This window comes from Acartia tonsa, chromosome 11, assembly GCF_053477335.1.
Source record: "Acartia tonsa isolate MP-2025a chromosome 11, ASM5347733v1, whole genome shotgun sequence".
Taxonomy (NCBI): domain Eukaryota; kingdom Metazoa; phylum Arthropoda; class Copepoda; order Calanoida; family Acartiidae; genus Acartia; species Acartia tonsa.
This window is the reverse complement of record NC_137270.1, coordinates 20,870,238-20,888,217: the sequence shown is the minus strand read 5'-3', so window position 1 is coordinate 20,888,217 and position 17,980 is coordinate 20,870,238. Positions and strand designations below refer to the sequence as shown.

General features: G+C 31.1%; 1 protein-coding gene across 29 annotated transcripts in view; it reads right to left on the bottom strand.

Moving 5' to 3' along the window:
- The window catches only part of LOC145331869 (MAP/microtubule affinity-regulating kinase 3-like), a 201,724-nt gene that overhangs the window by 89,071 nt on the left and 94,673 nt on the right, over positions 1-17,980 (bottom strand). For 28 of the 29 annotated variants that reach the window (XR_013883929.1, XR_013883930.1, XR_013883925.1 and 25 more), the window contains exons 8-11: positions 17,749-17,946; positions 17,344-17,451; positions 16,707-16,981; positions 8,250-8,749 (exon numbers count right to left, since the gene is read on the bottom strand). The exons of the other annotated variant lie outside the window; for it this stretch is intronic. Coding sequence is in view for 16 of the 28 variants with exons in the window: in XM_080176729.1 (XP_080032855.1) it covers positions 8,250-8,749; positions 16,707-16,981; positions 17,344-17,451; positions 17,749-17,946 (1,081 nt within the window). In the remaining 12 variants the exon portion in view is untranslated. The remainder of the gene's footprint in view (positions 1-8,249; positions 8,750-16,706; positions 16,982-17,343; positions 17,452-17,748; positions 17,947-17,980) is intronic. 29 annotated transcript variants of the gene reach the window in all.

Here is a 17,980-nt window from a genome sequence, read left to right as displayed (position 1 = left end):
ACCTTTATCTAAAAGCACTAACTGTGCATGTTAATGAGTTCACCAGTTTTGATTAAAGATATTTGTTAGGTAAAGACTTAAAACTTAAAAAAAAATTATTGGCATTTATATAAAATGTACTTTTATTACCTTATTTTAAACAGAAAAGTAGATTAAAATTCTTGAATTAAACATACTTAAATATCAAAATATAAAATGTGATAAGAAATTAATCTACAACCAATTCTTTCTCCCAATATTTTAAGTAAAGCAGAATAATGCCAGAATGTCTAAATCTATGTTTATTCTTTTTAATTTTAGTGCATCTATCCCTTTCCCGGCCAATTGCAAAATCAATAATTATTCTGTTTTTTGAAAAGTACTTCTTTTATCAACTATAGTTATACTTTTGACAGTAATAGGAAATTTTGTGCATTCAACAAGGATGACAACATACATAATAACGCAGCGCAAACAGAGATCTAAAGAGATAAAGTAATGGCCGATAAATTGAAGTACATCCCCAATGATGATACACAAAATAACCCCTTATGTAGATCAAAATTAGTGGTTGAAATGTTTTAACGCTCAGCGTAATAAACCAACCAATCAAAATTCACTCAAGTCGCCAAAGTTTTACAGCCAATGAAAAAGTAATCGTTATTACCTATAAAACTTTGGGGACTAGTCTAAAAAACAGCCCATGTCCCCTCTCTCTCTGAGCGCAAATCTATATCAACATGGACAATTATGCCCAAAAGAAGAACAGCAATATAAATGAGTACTTTTATTTGGTATTGTACATATATCACTCAAATTAACATTTTTAAAAGATATCAAAAAAATGCCTTAAACAAGAAACAGTCGTTTTGCTAACGGTCTGTACGTCACAGACCTTGGGAGATATCTAAATTATAGAGTAGCTGCGGAAATTCATTGAATTCAAAGCTACAGCTTTGCTATAAGTAAGAATATTTAGCAGATTACATTTTGTTTATTTTATAAAATTACATAATCCTGGATGTTTAGATTAGATGTTTATTATCAAATTAAAATTTTTCTTTTTCTAACATGATTTATCGTCGAAAATTCATAAAAAGCTGATTCATAAAAGTATATTTAAAAACAAATATCAGATCAAAACAGGCAAAAATTTTAAGAAAACAATATAAAAACAAAGACAATTTGATTTAATAATTAAACCAAGAAAGAACAGTCAAACATGTCTGAAATATATATGTATTTAAAGACATCTTCCTCCCCCCCCCCCTTTTTCAAGGACCTTTTTCGTCAGCTAGCAAATTGTTTTCTGTTACTTGGCTGTGTTAATATTCCCGACAATATTTATTGATTTTCAAAGAACCAATTAAGAGTCAGCACAAGGTCCTTGAGTTGTGGACATACAGTTATTCAACCCATTCCCCTCTAGTGTTTTACTCTAATAGTCAAACATAAAACATAAAAATAAGGGAAAAGATTTATTCCTCGTCTATTGCCCTATGCAATAGCTATGACTAAGGATAGTAAAGCAACCAATGCAGTTTTTATTTTTCAATTATATGTCTTCAGCATTGCATCATATACATAAATAGCTTTAACAGAGCCATCATACAATTCTGTAAGTAAAAAGACCAGCAATAAAAAATCAACAGCGTTTTTAAAATCAAACAGTATTTTTAGGCTTTAGATTGTAAAAACAGGCGGTTTCCGTGTAGCTGGACCAGAAAAAGAACTTTTTTTAATGCTTATTTTAGGTTAGATTGATCGAAAAAGCCCGTGGGGATTGTACCCCGCCGGATCAAGATCCCACATGGGCTAGAAAAAATAACCTAAACGACAAGTTTGATGTAAAAAAAGGTCTTCAATATTTCTATTTAAAAGTTTAATCCCTAAACAAAACTTTTTTGTTGTTTTCAAAGAATCTAAATAGTTTTGCATGGTCGTATGTGCAATTTATAAAAATATTAAAAAGCCATTTTCATCATTTTTTTAAAAATTTTAATCTATTTAGATTATTATCAATGCATTTAGTATTTCATTTTTTTTTGCTTGACGAAGTACATTTAGATCTCATTAACTGTTAATTTTTTGTTTTGGTTGTATGATGTCGTCATGTGGTAACTTACAAGGATGAAAACAGCTATAATAAGCATAGCATATAAACAAAATCATTTTAAGAAGGTAGGGGTTAAATGAAATGTATTTAAACTTAGCAAACCTTATATTTTTTACATAACCCTTATTTTCCACCATTTGTAGTTTGTAAAAGATTTTAAAACATGAAAATCATTGTTTTGAGACAGTTGGAACTTTGACATGGGTCGTATTTTCACAATATTATATGACGAACATTTTAGATTTTAATTTTATTTGAAATTCTAATGTTACATATTTTTTTTGTAATCATAATCAATGCCATTTTTACGCACATATTTAATTAATTCGAAAACCACGAAACAAAAGTTAAATTTTCATTATTTAATCTAAACTAAATCTAAAGAAACCATGTATATTGTATAAATATGATTGAACTATATAAAATATGCATTTTAATAATGAAAAAACAAAGCACAGGTACTTTACTGCAACCAGGGATTACGGAATAGGACAATGGACGCAAATTTAATCTTGCCCCCAAATTTTTAAGTGTAGAAGGTTAAAATTTGGTACTAGAGGAAAGAATGGGGTTTAGGTTAAATTTCATCGTCATTATCCCACCCTCCCTGGCTGCAACCCACTTCCTTTTCCACTCCCCCCTCGAGGCTATGATATCCAATGAAATCCATACTTTCTAAAAAAAATTGTGTTTTGTTGTGTGTTTTGAAACTTAATATTGTTGTGGTGTCTCTAAGGGTAAAGTGATAGGTCTAGTTTTATAAATCAGAATAAAATGAACATTTTATGAGGAAATTATATTTTTGGCCGTTAAAATACCATAATATACAAAAAAGCATAACAAAGCACGTTTTCAAAAAATTGCTAAATCAAACGTTAACTGTCCGTTTTCCCCTGAAATGACGGCCAGAATATGAGAATAGTCAAATTTCTATCAAAAATTAATTTAGCGTGAAATGATACATCATACCAACAAAAATAATAACCAAGTCTATTTTTACAATAAATATGTATTTTAGTAGGAATATGCCTGCAATAGAAATCTTGTATGTCGGCCTGTTATCAAAGGGGTACTACATGGGGACAGAAAATTAGCCTAAAACCATCGAGGGCTTTCAATTTTCTAAAAAGGAGAACAGTTCATTACTTTAAACTTAGCTTTATCCCTATTCTCTAGGGGAGGGCCGAGGCGGTCAGAAAAATAGCCAAAAACCACCCCAAGACATTCATAGCAAGTACAACCAACGCGGTCGCGTATTTACGAGATCTTTAGCTTACGGCAAAAAACCTAACTACTTTTACGCTAATAAAAGAGGCATCAAAAGCCCAAAATGGAAAAAAATATTTATATAAAATTCTTTGACGTCAAAAAACTGTTATTCAACTATTCAACTAATTTCTAGCATTAAATGCAAAAAATATCTACAAAAATATATTTTTCTTTGCTACTTCTTCTAGATATTTACTTGTTTAATCTAGGCATAATATAATTTTTAAAAATCAATATAGATAATAGGTTCTACATAGCAGTTAAAATTGAAGATACGAATAAAATACAAAACCAAATATGAGATCATTATTTTATGAAAAAATCATAATTCCAAAAACTATTTTATTGTTAAAATGCATTTTTTAGCATTGCCTCATATTATTGTTGTATTTTTTAGTAACGTAGCATTTTAAAAGTTAAACAGTACGTCAGTATTTCATTAAAGACAGCAAAAAATACTCCTGATTAATAACTAATTTTAATGGCTTCAATGTTATATGCGTAGCAATTCTGAATATTGTTATCCTTGTGTAGCGAAAGAATAGAATGAAAATACTCGAATTGGGTCAAAGTCAACGCTATTCTGCTATTATAATAATATAAGAGATTCTAGAGGGCTTAAACCCTTTAAGGGCGAATACAACCATTTGAAATCTTATTATCATTGTCATGTTAAGACTATTTGTAAAGGCAAACGGGCAGCTTTTGTACAAAATTTTAGTTTTTAACTTCTAAATAACGTTTAGTATTAAATGCGTTGTCACTCTATATTTGTTAATGTTCGTTTGTCTGACTTTCTGATATGTTAAGCTGCGCTTTTATGAATATTGTAATCCTAATTTTAAAAAAATAAAATGTAATATTATTTAATTACATAGATATTTAAACCATTTTAACCCTTTGCCACCAATCTAATATCTGTATATAATGTCATTTAAACTATTCCATCCCCCCCCCCCCACCCACCCAACCCCTTCTTCTAATGCAATTCTGTGTAAAAGTAAAAACAAAACTATAGGTATAGGTATATAATCTGTTTTGACAGATACAAAAAATACACAAGATATCCCCCTTTTCCTTTTTTAAAAAAAGCTGCTCTACATTTAGGATATGTACGTCTGTCTGGTTCAACTTGAGTTTTTGCTAGAAAGATTCATAGGACCATCGGGCACAATGCTATAAGCGCATCATCTCTATAATCAAATCCATTTAAACATATCCTGTATTAAGAAAATTCTGAACATTAAATTTTTTAACATTACTAATTCTGTTATATTAATTTAAAAACATGTTTCCTCATTTGTTAAAAATGGATGCTTCGCATCAATGGACGTTGTTAACTTTTTTCAAAACTATTTCCCAAGGCATCAAGTTTCTCTTGAAAGTGAACTTTAGATATCTTTATGTTTTATTAGATATTGAAAATAGATAACTGTAGATAAATGGCTAGGTTACATATATTCATTATTCAATGAAAATAAAGATATTTTAAGATATATAATTAAAGAGAGAGAGAAAACATTTCTTATTGGTTGACTTTGAATAATGTTTGTCTGATTTATTTGATTTTAAAATAAAGATATAAATCTAATGTAAAAAAGTAAGAATTTTAAACAAAATAAAAAAAAATATGATTTTTATACTATTTCATATTATAAATAAATCGCGAATTCACGATTTTTGTAAAATGACCCTGTATAATAATAATCGTCAGTGCAGTGTATGAACCACTAAAGTACTAAGTAAGGTAGACAACATAACTTTGCAGTATTTTAAAAGTAGAACACAATAGCATTTTGCATAAAGTTTTACATAAATCACATTAATAATCATATATTTATAACACTTCATACATTTTTTTTATTTTAACTTTTATTCCAAAATTTTAATAAATGATAAATGAACTAAATGAATGGTTCACTATATTAGATAGAGGCTATAATATATAGCGACCTCTTAAATATATGAGGGCGGACTAATGAGGACTAAATCCTATTCGCAGCCTCCTGGTGTACCCACGCCCCCTTGCCATGCTGGCCCTACTCTATATTTCCCTTCATAAGCTTACACCCCTCTCTTATAGTTAAGGAATCTTCTATATTTTCCCCCTCTCACAAATATATATCAAATCAGGCATAAAGAAATTTTATACAAATCTTTTAATATAATTTTGATTTAAAAAAGAATGCATGATAATTGAGATTTTAAGCAAGTTTATATCAAATGCTCTGCTTAAATCACAAAACGTTGTGGTAATAAGAGTCAAACGCTTTGTTTAAGTCACAAAATCAAAGATTACAGTATTTTAAATATATTAGGTCCTATTAAAAATGATTATTTATAATCTTCTTCTTACAGCTTTTTCCATGAGACCCCCATTCCCTAAAACGTGGGAAAAGGGAAGTTTAAGGTAGATATATGAAGTTCTTGAAAGAGAGGCGGTTTTCATATATATTTCCAGTAATTTAACAGTAAAATACAGGTAAGATTTAGATGTAATTTTATTGTGATTAACCAAGTTTAGACCCCGGCAAAGATGATACGAACCAGAGGTGTACAAATTGAGAGAGAGAAAAAACACATCTTCTCTTATTTTTCTCAGATATATATGTATATTGTATAATGTATATTTGAAAGATTTTATTCTACATCCGTCCAAGGGGAAGGCGACAAAAATTCTTTATTCAAACGACGATTTAAATTTGTTATTTAATGTATTAATATATTGGCAACTTACAAAATCAGTCAATTAACAATAGATTTAATGTTATTCTGTGTAACTATGAAACCAGATTTGCCTTAAATGTAAACTAGAGAAGTTGTTAAGAAAATTAAAATATTTTTTATTACATTGTTTTTCAAAGCATTTGTCCCGATCTTTGACACCGTCCTCTAAATAGTGGAGATGCATACCAAAAAAGGAAAGATTAGTAGCTTAAACAGGGGGTGGGTGGGTATTGGGACTAAATGGAGGGCTGTAGCCCCCCAATACCTGTATTTTTCGCTCTTTCACAGAAGCAGAAACCGGTAAAATAAGGCATGGAGCTATCTGCAGGGGTATTCACAGCAAACAAGAGGTCGCAACAGCGCATTGGGGGGTTAAGTTGGCATATTAAATATTAAAAAGAGGAAGGTTGTGGGAGTATTTTGGTGCAGGGAGTAAAGAGGAGTAAAAGAATGAACCACACCTGGTTTTATTGGGTGCTGTACTATAGATTTCAGTTATTAGAAATCTTAAAAATTGGGGGTATGTTATAAAAATTATTCTATACAATTTTTGTATCAAACCTTTTCAAACTTTTGAAAATGGGAATTTAAAAAATATAAATGATTGATTTTATAATAATTATACTCTAGTAATTCTAGTTTTCGTGTACTATCAACTTTGCTGTATTTCTTTTCTTTCCCCCTTTTATATAATAGATATTTGCTTGGTTAAAATAAAATTACTATCACAGGATAATTTCTGTAAGAATTAGTAATATTTTCCCTTATTGTAATAATACAAAATAACAAAACATATATAACAATTATTGAAACTTTGTATTGCAGTTGTAATTACAATGAACATAGCAAAAGTTTTTATATTATATAGGGTAGATAGGTTATTATAAAGTCTAGACATTATTAAATATAAAACTATTTGTACTGCAATTTGACTTTCTTATTTAAATAAAATACTTTTTGACACAAAAGCTGAAATTGCTTAAAATTAGCATTTATAAATGTAAAATAAGTTTTTTTCTCGTATTCATTCAAATCCGGTGGATAGGAACCGGTTCTCATCCATACGAAAAAACTATGTCTAGCATCGTATTATATACAGCTTTCTACAATTATAAAAATGTACAATCACCTCGGGGCTAAAAAAAACTGGTTTAAATCTTATAATTGTACTTTCTATATCCGCGGAAAACTGTTTATAATACTATGCGAGAAATAACTATTAAAATATTTTTATTCGATTTTACATTTTAATCACGCAACCTTCTTACATAAAATTAAAAAACTTTTAAGAAGTAGATAAAAGATAGGGGTTACTATTAGCAAAGAAATAAATGTATTGAGTATAGATGTATAGCCAAGACAACTACCTCGCCCCTGTCTAGGGGACCTTTTTCGTCTGCTAGCAAACTAAGTTCAGCTCTTGTAGCAACTTGGCTGTGTTAATATTGACAACGCTATTAGCTAATATTCAAAGATCCAATTTAAAGGGTCCACGGGTTGGGGACAGTTTTTTTAACCCTTCCACCTCTATTGTTTTACTTTAATAGCTACGGTTAATAGGCAAACCTATAGCAATAAACATTGTACAGTTATTTCCTTAATCTATTTTTTTTAAATCGTTGTTAGGAACATCAAAATATTTTTGTACCTACCTACTTTTATACGAGTGATCAATATTCATACTTGTTCCAAAAAACATCAAAAGAACTTACCTATTAATAAAAAATAAAATTAATACAAAATTAAAATATATACCTAACTAAAATCATAAAACTTATTAGGTACAAAATAAAATGTAATTGAAACTGTTTTATTCAATTTCTTCAGACAACATTTCCCCGTTCATTGCTAAGCATGCATTAACATGTGCTTTAAATTATAGTCAGCATAAATTATTTAAACAAACAAAAACAATCGACAATTTCACTTTAGTTGAAACTGCACCAAAAAATTTTAAGAAGTATTTTAGGTTAGGTAAAAGTTAGGAAATCACAGCAAAAACTAATATAAGTTTTTAGCATATGAAAATAATAGGGTGGGCTTTTTAGTGGTCCAAAGACCATTTTTGGGGATTACACTAAACAATTAAGAAGTTCCCATAAAATTGATTTTAAACACGCTAATAAATCAAATGTATATAATATATATCACAACAAACCTTATGCCTCAAAGACATCCTTGCGGCCGGCTTAGGCACAGCCGGCGGATTGGGCGATACGGTCGGCAAAACCGGAGTGGGCCCACTGTTGGACACGCCGTTAACATGTCCGTTTTCTTCCGTTTTATAGTCTTCTAAAATTTTGGCGATTTGTGGCGACATCTGGCGAGAGTTTCCAGAATTTAACTGTGAATGCACGTTGGCATAAATCGGCGGTACAGCGGTTGGTGTACCGCCGTGATGCGAGCTCTTGGGCGTTTCTGGCAGAAATCTTTGTCCGCCGACGGCACGTGGCGATGTCATTTCTGCGCCGCGATTGGTCGGCGAAACAGCGGTTGGCGATCGCACAGTCGGCATCATAATGTGGTTGGCTCGCACAGACGGCGTGCGTTTGGATTTTTGCGGCGATGTTCGGGCGGTTGGTGAGTACGGGTTGGGCGAGGGATAGCCGACACCCGTGGCAGCCGGAGGCGACACAGATTTCACGGATGCAGACATTCCTGAGATTTTATTATGCATGATATTTTATTGTTATAATAAAATTGTTTTTCCTGATATATTTTTTTGTCATTTAATTCTATGAACTACGTATTTTTACATAAATAAGTAAAATACAGCTAACCTCAAAATATATGGGTCAATATAAGAAACTTACACATTGAAATATATTCTTAAAAACATTTCAAAATATATACCTATTCCTATTATAACAAAAAATCATGTGAACTTCAAAGAAAATCTATGAAAATCCAAATTTAAAAGTCGTATGATAAAACCCAATTGCCGCGCTACTTATCGACATAATTGTCCTAGAATATTCGAAAATCAATTCCCATTCCACCTAAAAATGTAGCCTCAGATATGTAAGTGACAGATATAATTGTTTTTCCTACCTAATTACGTAGAGTTTTCATTTACCTTGGCACTTAGAAATAAGAAATAACATTATTATAATTAGACAATTATTTATTGTATGAAAAATTATTCTTTCTCTAAATGTTAAAAAAATTTCTAATGCGAAGTAATTTCTTTTCAACTTATATATTCAAAATGTAGTTTTATATTTATTTACATTTATAAGATTCTAGTTATAAAATGTATCTTAATATATATATATTCACTTTTTAAAAGGTTTTGTGATTTTTTTGTTAAGCTATTGGCTAGAAATCAACCTTATAAGACAATTACTCAAAGCCCAAAAATAATGGACTTAAAAGTGTATTAAACTGTATATAAGACATTTGCGGATATATTGATACCATTAATTTGCCTATTAGATAAAAAAAAGTATGTTTTTTTTAATATTTTTCTCTTGCTACAAATCAAATTTTAAATTTGAGTCACCAAAAATGCTTAACTAATTTTTGCTCTAGAAGAATCATTTTTTGGAGTTAGAAAGTGCTTAATACCTCATTTTAATCGCCTGGCATTGCTTTATAATATACAGGTAATGACTTGGTTGTTTATAGAACAGCTGACTAAAAAACCGAGGTTTTGTGATAATCCCACTTTTGTTGTTGCTCCATAAATGATATTTTTTTTCTTAATTTTTTTGGCTGTAAAGAAGCTTTATATATTCATATAACATCCACCTAAATTTGACTTTTGATATATTATTTATAACATCACCAGAAGGAATTGAATTTTGGAAAAAAATATCAATTTATATTTTACACTGTTATGCATTGTTCTTGTTCTTGTTTCTAAAAAATATTTATGTTATTAAAAAGAGAATTATTTAACGCTTCTATAGGTATGTTTATCATTTTTCTAGGCTAAATATAACTATAATTACACCATTTTAAAGTTAAACATCATAACATATAAACTCACTTATTGAATCTGTCTGTATTATTAAGCTGCCAATCCTTAAAACAGCTGCATTTCATTATTCTATTATATAAAGTAGTGAGCTTTTTTGTCTGTAGCTTAAGATTTTGATAACTAATGTACCTATTGACTTCTCTGTTTTATGGAAGCTTCTTATAGGTCCCGGATAGTTTTAGAATATTGAAAAAAAATATCAATTTATATTTTACACTGCTATGCATTGTTCTTGTTCTTGTTTCTAAAAGATATTTTTATAATTAAAAAGAGAATTATTTAACGCTTCTATAGGTATGTTTATCATTTTTCTAGTCTAAATATAACTATAATTTCAGCATTTTTTAAACATCATCATATTCAAGTTATTGTAATTTTTAAAAAAAAATATCAATATCAAGAACTATTGGAGCAAGTAGTAAGCTTTTTTGTCTGTAGCTTAAGATTTAGATAAGGTTTTAGGCTATTTTACTAATTTCCTTACTCTTTTAAATTCAGATATCCTAGATCCTAATTCAGATATCCTAGATCCTTGGAGCGCAGCTGCTAGTAAACAAATAAGGAAAACGATTTGTGAATAATTGATTTACTATTTTAATAACATTTTTATAATTTGTTTATGTGTTTATCCATGCCATGGTTAGCTCTTTTTGTTAATTCAGGCGTGTTAGAATTAATCTTAAATGTTGGATGATGATTTTTGTAGCAGTTAGGTACTTAGCAACTTTACAATCATTACTTCATGTAAAGGGACGTCCAGGTGGGAAGGGGGGGGGGGTTAGGTGGTTAAGGGTTACTAATTAATTTGGGACAACACCATAATTTTTAAATTTATAATTTTAACCTCCGCCCCCCCCCCAAAAAAAAAATATAAAAAGCTTAAACATCCTTGCCTCTCTGATATAAAGATTACCCCACAAAATGAACATGGGGGTGCCCAAATTTATTATTTCCCCCAAATCAAAAAGCTTGTACGTCCTTGATTATGTAAGCTCATTTTAAACATACTGAAATCAATTTGTGTACAACGATTATCCTTTTCATCTGTTTTTTAGTAGCAAAGATGCTCTATAATTCAAAATATCCCTCCGTCCGTTGTCTATCCATTCATCTGTATGTCTGTCCATTGGTATGTCTGTCTGTTCATCTGTTTGTCTGTTAGAAAGGGGGATAACGTGATTTTCTCGTCATCTATAAAAGATAGAAGGCTGAAATTTTCATGGATTGAATATTCTCTCTCTCTCTATCGATACTTCATATTTTCATCAAGTTTCATTAGTATTTTTCAATAAACTGGGGTGGGCTATATCAATTCCTACATTTCAAGTTTTCATGATTTTCTCTACTCCTATTCAAGATAGATGGTTGAAATTTTCAGGGATTGAAAACTTTGATATTCTGCATAATTTTATCAAGTTTTATTGAGATTTACTTATTGGAGTCCTACCCCAAACGTAGGAGTCCCAAATGTTGGAGTGGACAAACGCAGGAGTCCCAAACATTGGAGTAAAACGTAGGAATGGGACAAACATCAGAGTGGACAAACGTCGAGGTGGACAAATGTTGGAGTGGACAAATGTTAGAGTGGACATTGCTTAAATAAAACCTAGGAGTGTCTGCTATTTTAATACTATGACAATTTTGAATCTTTTTATACCCCTGTCTATAATATAATGATTATGGCCACAGTGCTTGGCCCCCTGGCCTAACCTAACCTAACTAAGAAAAGTAACTGGACGAAGGGGGGGGGGCTGGGTTTATATAAAAAAAAATCAAAATTGAAATGAGAATTCAAAATTAAAAAAATAGTTTGGGACTCCTGTGTTTGTCCACTCCAACATTTGTCCCAAAAATCCTGCGTTTGTCCACTCCAATGTTTGTCCCACTCCTACATTTAATTCCACTCTGAAGTTGGGGACTCATGCGTTTGTCCACTCCAATGTTTTTTCACTCCTACGTTTGGGACTCCTACATTTGGCATGGAACCGATTATTGGTTGGGGTGCTAGTTTGATTCCTAGATTGTTAAGTTTTCCTGATTTTCTTTACTCCTATTCAAAAAATTTAAAGAGGCTGGGTTTATACCACCCATAATATATTAATGGGGGTGATTACCCCTATCCCCCCAAAAAATTACACTTTTACAGGAACCCACCCCCCCCTGGATATCTCTGCACTCTCCCTTGTAGTGACTAGGCCAACTTCATGGCCTCTGGAAGCCCATTCAGTTATAAGAAGTTCACATTATAAGAGCACTCTTATAGCATCCACTCTATCATAGACGTCCAAGGGGGGAGGGTAAAGTGGCGATTACCCCCAAACGAATTTTTCATTTACCCCCTTCCCTCATTTAATATTTACCCGTACCCCCAACCATTTAAGAGGGGGTATTTACCCCCCCAAAAAAACAATTTTGGGGGGGTAAATACCTCCCCCAAAATAAAAACCGAATTACCCCCCCTTGCAAAAATTTTACCCTCCCCCCCCAAAAAAAAAAAGCTTGTATGTCTATGATCTCTATTAGCATTACATGTGTAATGCATTATAGACAGACATATAGATATTGTGAGGGATCCTACACTTTCTAACACCTTGTTTTGCATGGTAAAAATTGTTCCAATAGTTCTTGATATTGATATTTTTTTTTAAAAATTACAGTAACTTGAATATGATGATGTTTAAAAAATGCTGAAATTATAGTTATATTTAGACTAGAAAAATGATAAACATACCTATAGAAGCGTTAAATAATTCTCTTTTTAATTATAAAAATATCTTTTAGAAACAAGAACAAGAACAATGCATAGCAGTGTAAAATATAAATTGATATTTTTTTTCAATATTCTAAAACTATCCGGGACCTATAAGAAGCTTCCATAAAACAGAGATGTCAATAGGTACATTAGTTATCAAAATCTTAAGCTACAGACAAAAAAGCTTACTACTTTATATAATAGAATAATGAAATGCAGCTGTTTTAAGGATTGGCAGCTTAATAATACAGACCGATTCAATAAGTGAGTTTATATGTTATGATGTTTAACTTTAAAATGGTGTAATTATAGTTATATTTAGCCTAGAAAAATGATAAACATACCTATAGAAGCGTTAAATAATTCTCTTTTTAATAATATAAATATTTTTTAGAAACAAGAACAAGAACAATGCATAACAGTGTAAAATATAAATTGATATTTTTTTCCAAAATTCAATTCCTTCTGGTGATGTTATAAATAATATATCAAAAGTCAAATTTAGGTGGATGTTATATGAATATATAAAGCTTCTTTACAGCCAAAAAAATTAAGAAAAAAAATATCATTTATGGAGCAACAACAAAAGTGGGATTATCACAAAACCTCGGTTTTTTAGTCAGCTGTTCTATAAACAACCAAGTCATTACCTGTATATTATAAAGCAATGCCAGGCGATTAAAATGAGGTATTAAGCACTTTCTAACTCCAAAAAATGATTCTTCTAGAGCAAAAATTAGATAAGCATTTTTGGTGACTCAAATTTAAAATTTGATTTGTAGCAAGAGAAAAATATTAAAAAAACATACTTTTTTTTATCTAATAGGCAAATTAATGGTATCAATATATCCACAAATGTCTTATATACAGTTTAATACACTTTTAAGTCCATTATTTTTGGGCTTTGAGTAATTGTCTAATAAGGTTGATTTCTAGCCTATTTAATGGTTAGGCCGGATAGGTATCCGGATTGTTTCAATATCCGGTATCAGGACGGACATTGAAAATAGCCGGATATCCGGCCCAACCCTAGTTTCACCATATCTCATATTTAAAACTATCAGAAGTGCCCGCAGCATTTAGACTCCGTTTATCTTACGAGGAAGGGGGAAGAAAACAGCTTAAAACCATATCAGGGCTTTACTAAAATAGAGAACTCATTCTGATCTTAACGTAATAAGAAATTGAAGTTGGTAAATATTTTTGGTCTGATGTCATATTGCTAAGTATTGATTATTGAGCTAGATCTAGCTTATAAATATTCATAGCACAGTCATTATTTATGATTACAGCTCTACTTTATACATCACTTTGTCCGTCAGTCAGATCTTTATTGCTATACTGAGACACAGCAGTTATTAGTATTACATAATACTATGGTAAACAAAAATGCTTTCAGTCTTAAAGCTCATTCATGACGATAGGTTGGACACACTGACAAACCTCAAGTAAAAATTTAGCTGCGCTAATATTAAGCATAATTATGCTTGTTTATATTATTTGTATTCTAGTGTACAACCTTATATTTCTCTTTATTGTTATTCAACTAAGTATGGACAAGAAGTACATGCTACTTGTAGAAAAAAATATAAAACCTTCAACTTTTCTGACAATCAAAATGAAACACTTCTGGAAATTAACGCAACTTTTGTCTCGGTAATAATAATTTTTAAGTTGTAATATAAATCAATATACACACAATTATACTTAATAGCTAAGTAGCTAACAGAGGCATAATTGAACAAATGTGTATTAAGTTGTAAATTATTTTATTTATAATTGACTTATCCCTATATTTCTAGTTATTTATTGACCAAAAGGAATTTGATGATTTTTTGCAACTATTTCTCAGTACATTGTACTTTAATTTGATACAAGCGGCTGGGTCAAAAACATTTAAGGGGGAAGTACAGTAAAATAGCCTAAAACCATAATATGACTTAAAATATAAAACCAATCCGAGCACGTGACCTATGTATAGCTTTCCTAAGATGAAACTCAATAATAATACAAACAAAATCCTTACTCAAATGAATTAAAAAATATACAAGATAGTTTTGAATTTAAAAGGCAAAAATTCTATGTGAATTGAAACAATAAGTATAAATGTATTATTTTCATACTAGTTGATTCGCCCCTAGCCTCTAGGGGAGAGCAGTAGGAGTTAGGAAAATAGGCTAAAACCACCCCCAAAAAAATATGTAAAGCCTATAGGAAGAGTAACTCATTTGAACAAGTATTTTCCGAGAACTTAAGCTTCAGACAAAAAACAGCATTTCAGATATCCATTTACATATCCCTTTGTTTCATAAAATCTAATTAACCAACAATATTAATAATGATAAAAATATAATATGATACGATATAATTCTAACATTTGTATGATAATATTACAATTATGTAATATATGTTAATACTTTTATAATTCCTTTTCTAACAAGGATGAAAATATACATAACAGCAAACAGTTTCTTTATATTTGGAAAATAGAATTAAGACAAAAATAACATATTTAGTCCCCAAAGTTATGTAATAACATTTTCTAATTCGTTGACTTGGTAATTATGGGAACTTTTATCGAATTTTGATTAGGGGGTTAACTATGTTGAGTGTCCAAATGTTTCAACCACTAATTTTAATCTACAAAAGGGGGTAATTCTGTGCATCAATATTGAGGATGTACATCCAATTTATTGGCCATTGTCTTATCCCTTAAGATCATCAATGATAACAGTTTTAAATTGCGACTGTCCTTTCATAATAATTAAGGTTGAAAAGCTTCGCTATCTACAATGTGAATTAGAATAAAGACTTGATTACTACATATATTATACAACATTTTGCCAAATGGAAAGTTAAAATTGCCCAAAATATATTATAAAAAAATACCATTTTATTCGACCAAAAAATAATCATTATTGGGTCAAAGTGTAGTTTTTTTTTGCATTTACAATTAAGGCTATTAAAAGGAGCAGTAAGTTTTGAATGTTTGTTAAGATCTCGCTAACCACTGAACCGAATGAGTTTTCCATATATAGGAAGCTTTATTGGGGTTTCAAAATGGTTTTAGACTGTTCTAATAGCCCCTCCCCCCCCCCCTCCAAGGTAAATGCGGTGCAGCCGCTAATTATTTATAGATATTAACTAAGATAGTAAACAAAAGTTGGGAAGAAAGTCATTTTTAATTGTCGGAGAAAATGAAAGCAAAACAATAAATTATCCTACATACATATTACATATCCCACTAACCAAGAAGACGTTATCTAAAAGTTAAAACAAATGTTTTCCAAGTCTTTAAGTGTGATTTGGAGTTGTACAACCATTTCCACTAATGTAGCACATAATCAAATTATCAGAAATGCAAATTATTAGAAAGCAGGGATCTAAAGGGATGAGACATTGGACGATAAATTGATGTTCATTACCAAATAATATATTTGCTATTGTGATTTTATCATGTATATTGCGATTATGGATTTGTGAAAATGCGGCAATGTATGCACATTAATTTGGTGGGATAAAATGGAGGATTACTAATGGTAATACGGTAGACAATTTTACATTTGAATTGTAACCAACTTACTGAGATATTCTAATGAATTGTCAATAAATTACTGTTTATGAGTTTTACTTTTAAAATGTTAAATAAATAATATAGTCATTGTACGTAGTTACACAATTATAGAGATTAAATCCTAAAATATAAAGAAGTTAGAAATTTGTGCCTGAAGCTAAATATTTAGGAAATTGCTAACGCAAATAAGTTTTTTTTCCTGGAAGCTTTATAAGTGTCTTAAGTTGGTTTTAAAATATCCCACCATTCTCTAAAATCTGAAAGAGCCTAGAGCCTAATACAGAATTTGAATATCATGCATAAGTGCCTGAATTATTTTGTTGGCCTCGGCCGTTATCCACAGGGCTGCTGTTCTGGGAGCTGTGAGAATGGCTGCTGCTGTCTATATGCCGGATATCCGACTGATTGTCGTCCTGTTGCTGATGATGGGCAGGCTCGGGACTGCTGTTGTTATCACAGCCACCGCTGATTCCGGCCGGTCTTGTGGTGCTGTTGATTGACTCACGCCGACTTAACTTGCGCGGATGGTATTCACCTCTATCCTGTCGGTCAGTTAGACTAGACTTACTGGCAATACTAGCCCTGCAGTTCAACAGAGATTAGGATTTGAGAATATTAATTGTTAAAAAATACATAAAAATAAGACAATGAAAAATAAATAATTAAGTTAATTAAATTATGCTTATTTCTAACTTTTCAAATGCCTAATCCCTATGGGGGAATGAAACGCAGCGGGGCTAACCACCTCAAAATAACCTAACCTAACCTAAAGTAATAAACAAACATACGAAAAACTCCCCACCCCCTAACATTATTTTATTTTATTTGCTCAACAAGTCACTTTGAGTGAAATTAGATCCTTTTCTAAAAATATTTAGATAACACACTTTTTTAACTGATCTGTTGTTCTGTTACTTAATACTCATCCAAATCTGTGCCCCTGCCTTGAGTGAGTTATGGTTCTGTTAGAAGCACGGATAGAGCTGACAGAAATGTTGGAATCTGCCCAATAGTTTTGGGTGCGTGGCGTGTATTTAGCAACTTCGGTTGCACTGCAAATTTGGGTTATTCACTTGTTTTGAAAGTCAAGAACGCCTTAAAAAGCGTAGTTATAGCAAGAAAGCATCATTTTTAGTGTAAGAACAGTAGAGTATTACACAGTAAGGATAGAAAAAAGTTTTTTTTTAAATCAGCAGTAAAACATGCAAATTTTTTATTCACTAATTTATACACTAATAATCGTAAAGCTGCGCTTTTCCTAGGAAATAAACTCCAATTTAAAGGAATAAAACATTCAAAGCTTAAAACGGTTTTTAAATCACTTTTTTTTTAAAACAAGGATATAATGCCTAGAATTTTGACGTTTCTTGCGGCGAAAACTCTGTCTCAGAACTGTCATAACACTCCGCTTTTTCGGGGCAGCATGTTCATTGTCCTGTGACTGGCGGTGGCTGGGGTGGTGAGCTCCGGGAGCCGGTTGGCGAGAATAATCACCCGCCTCCGGGAGGAATCTTTCAGAGGTTTGACTAGGTTTTCTGGAGACCGGCCTGTTTTGGATTTTACAGTCACAGATAAAAAAAA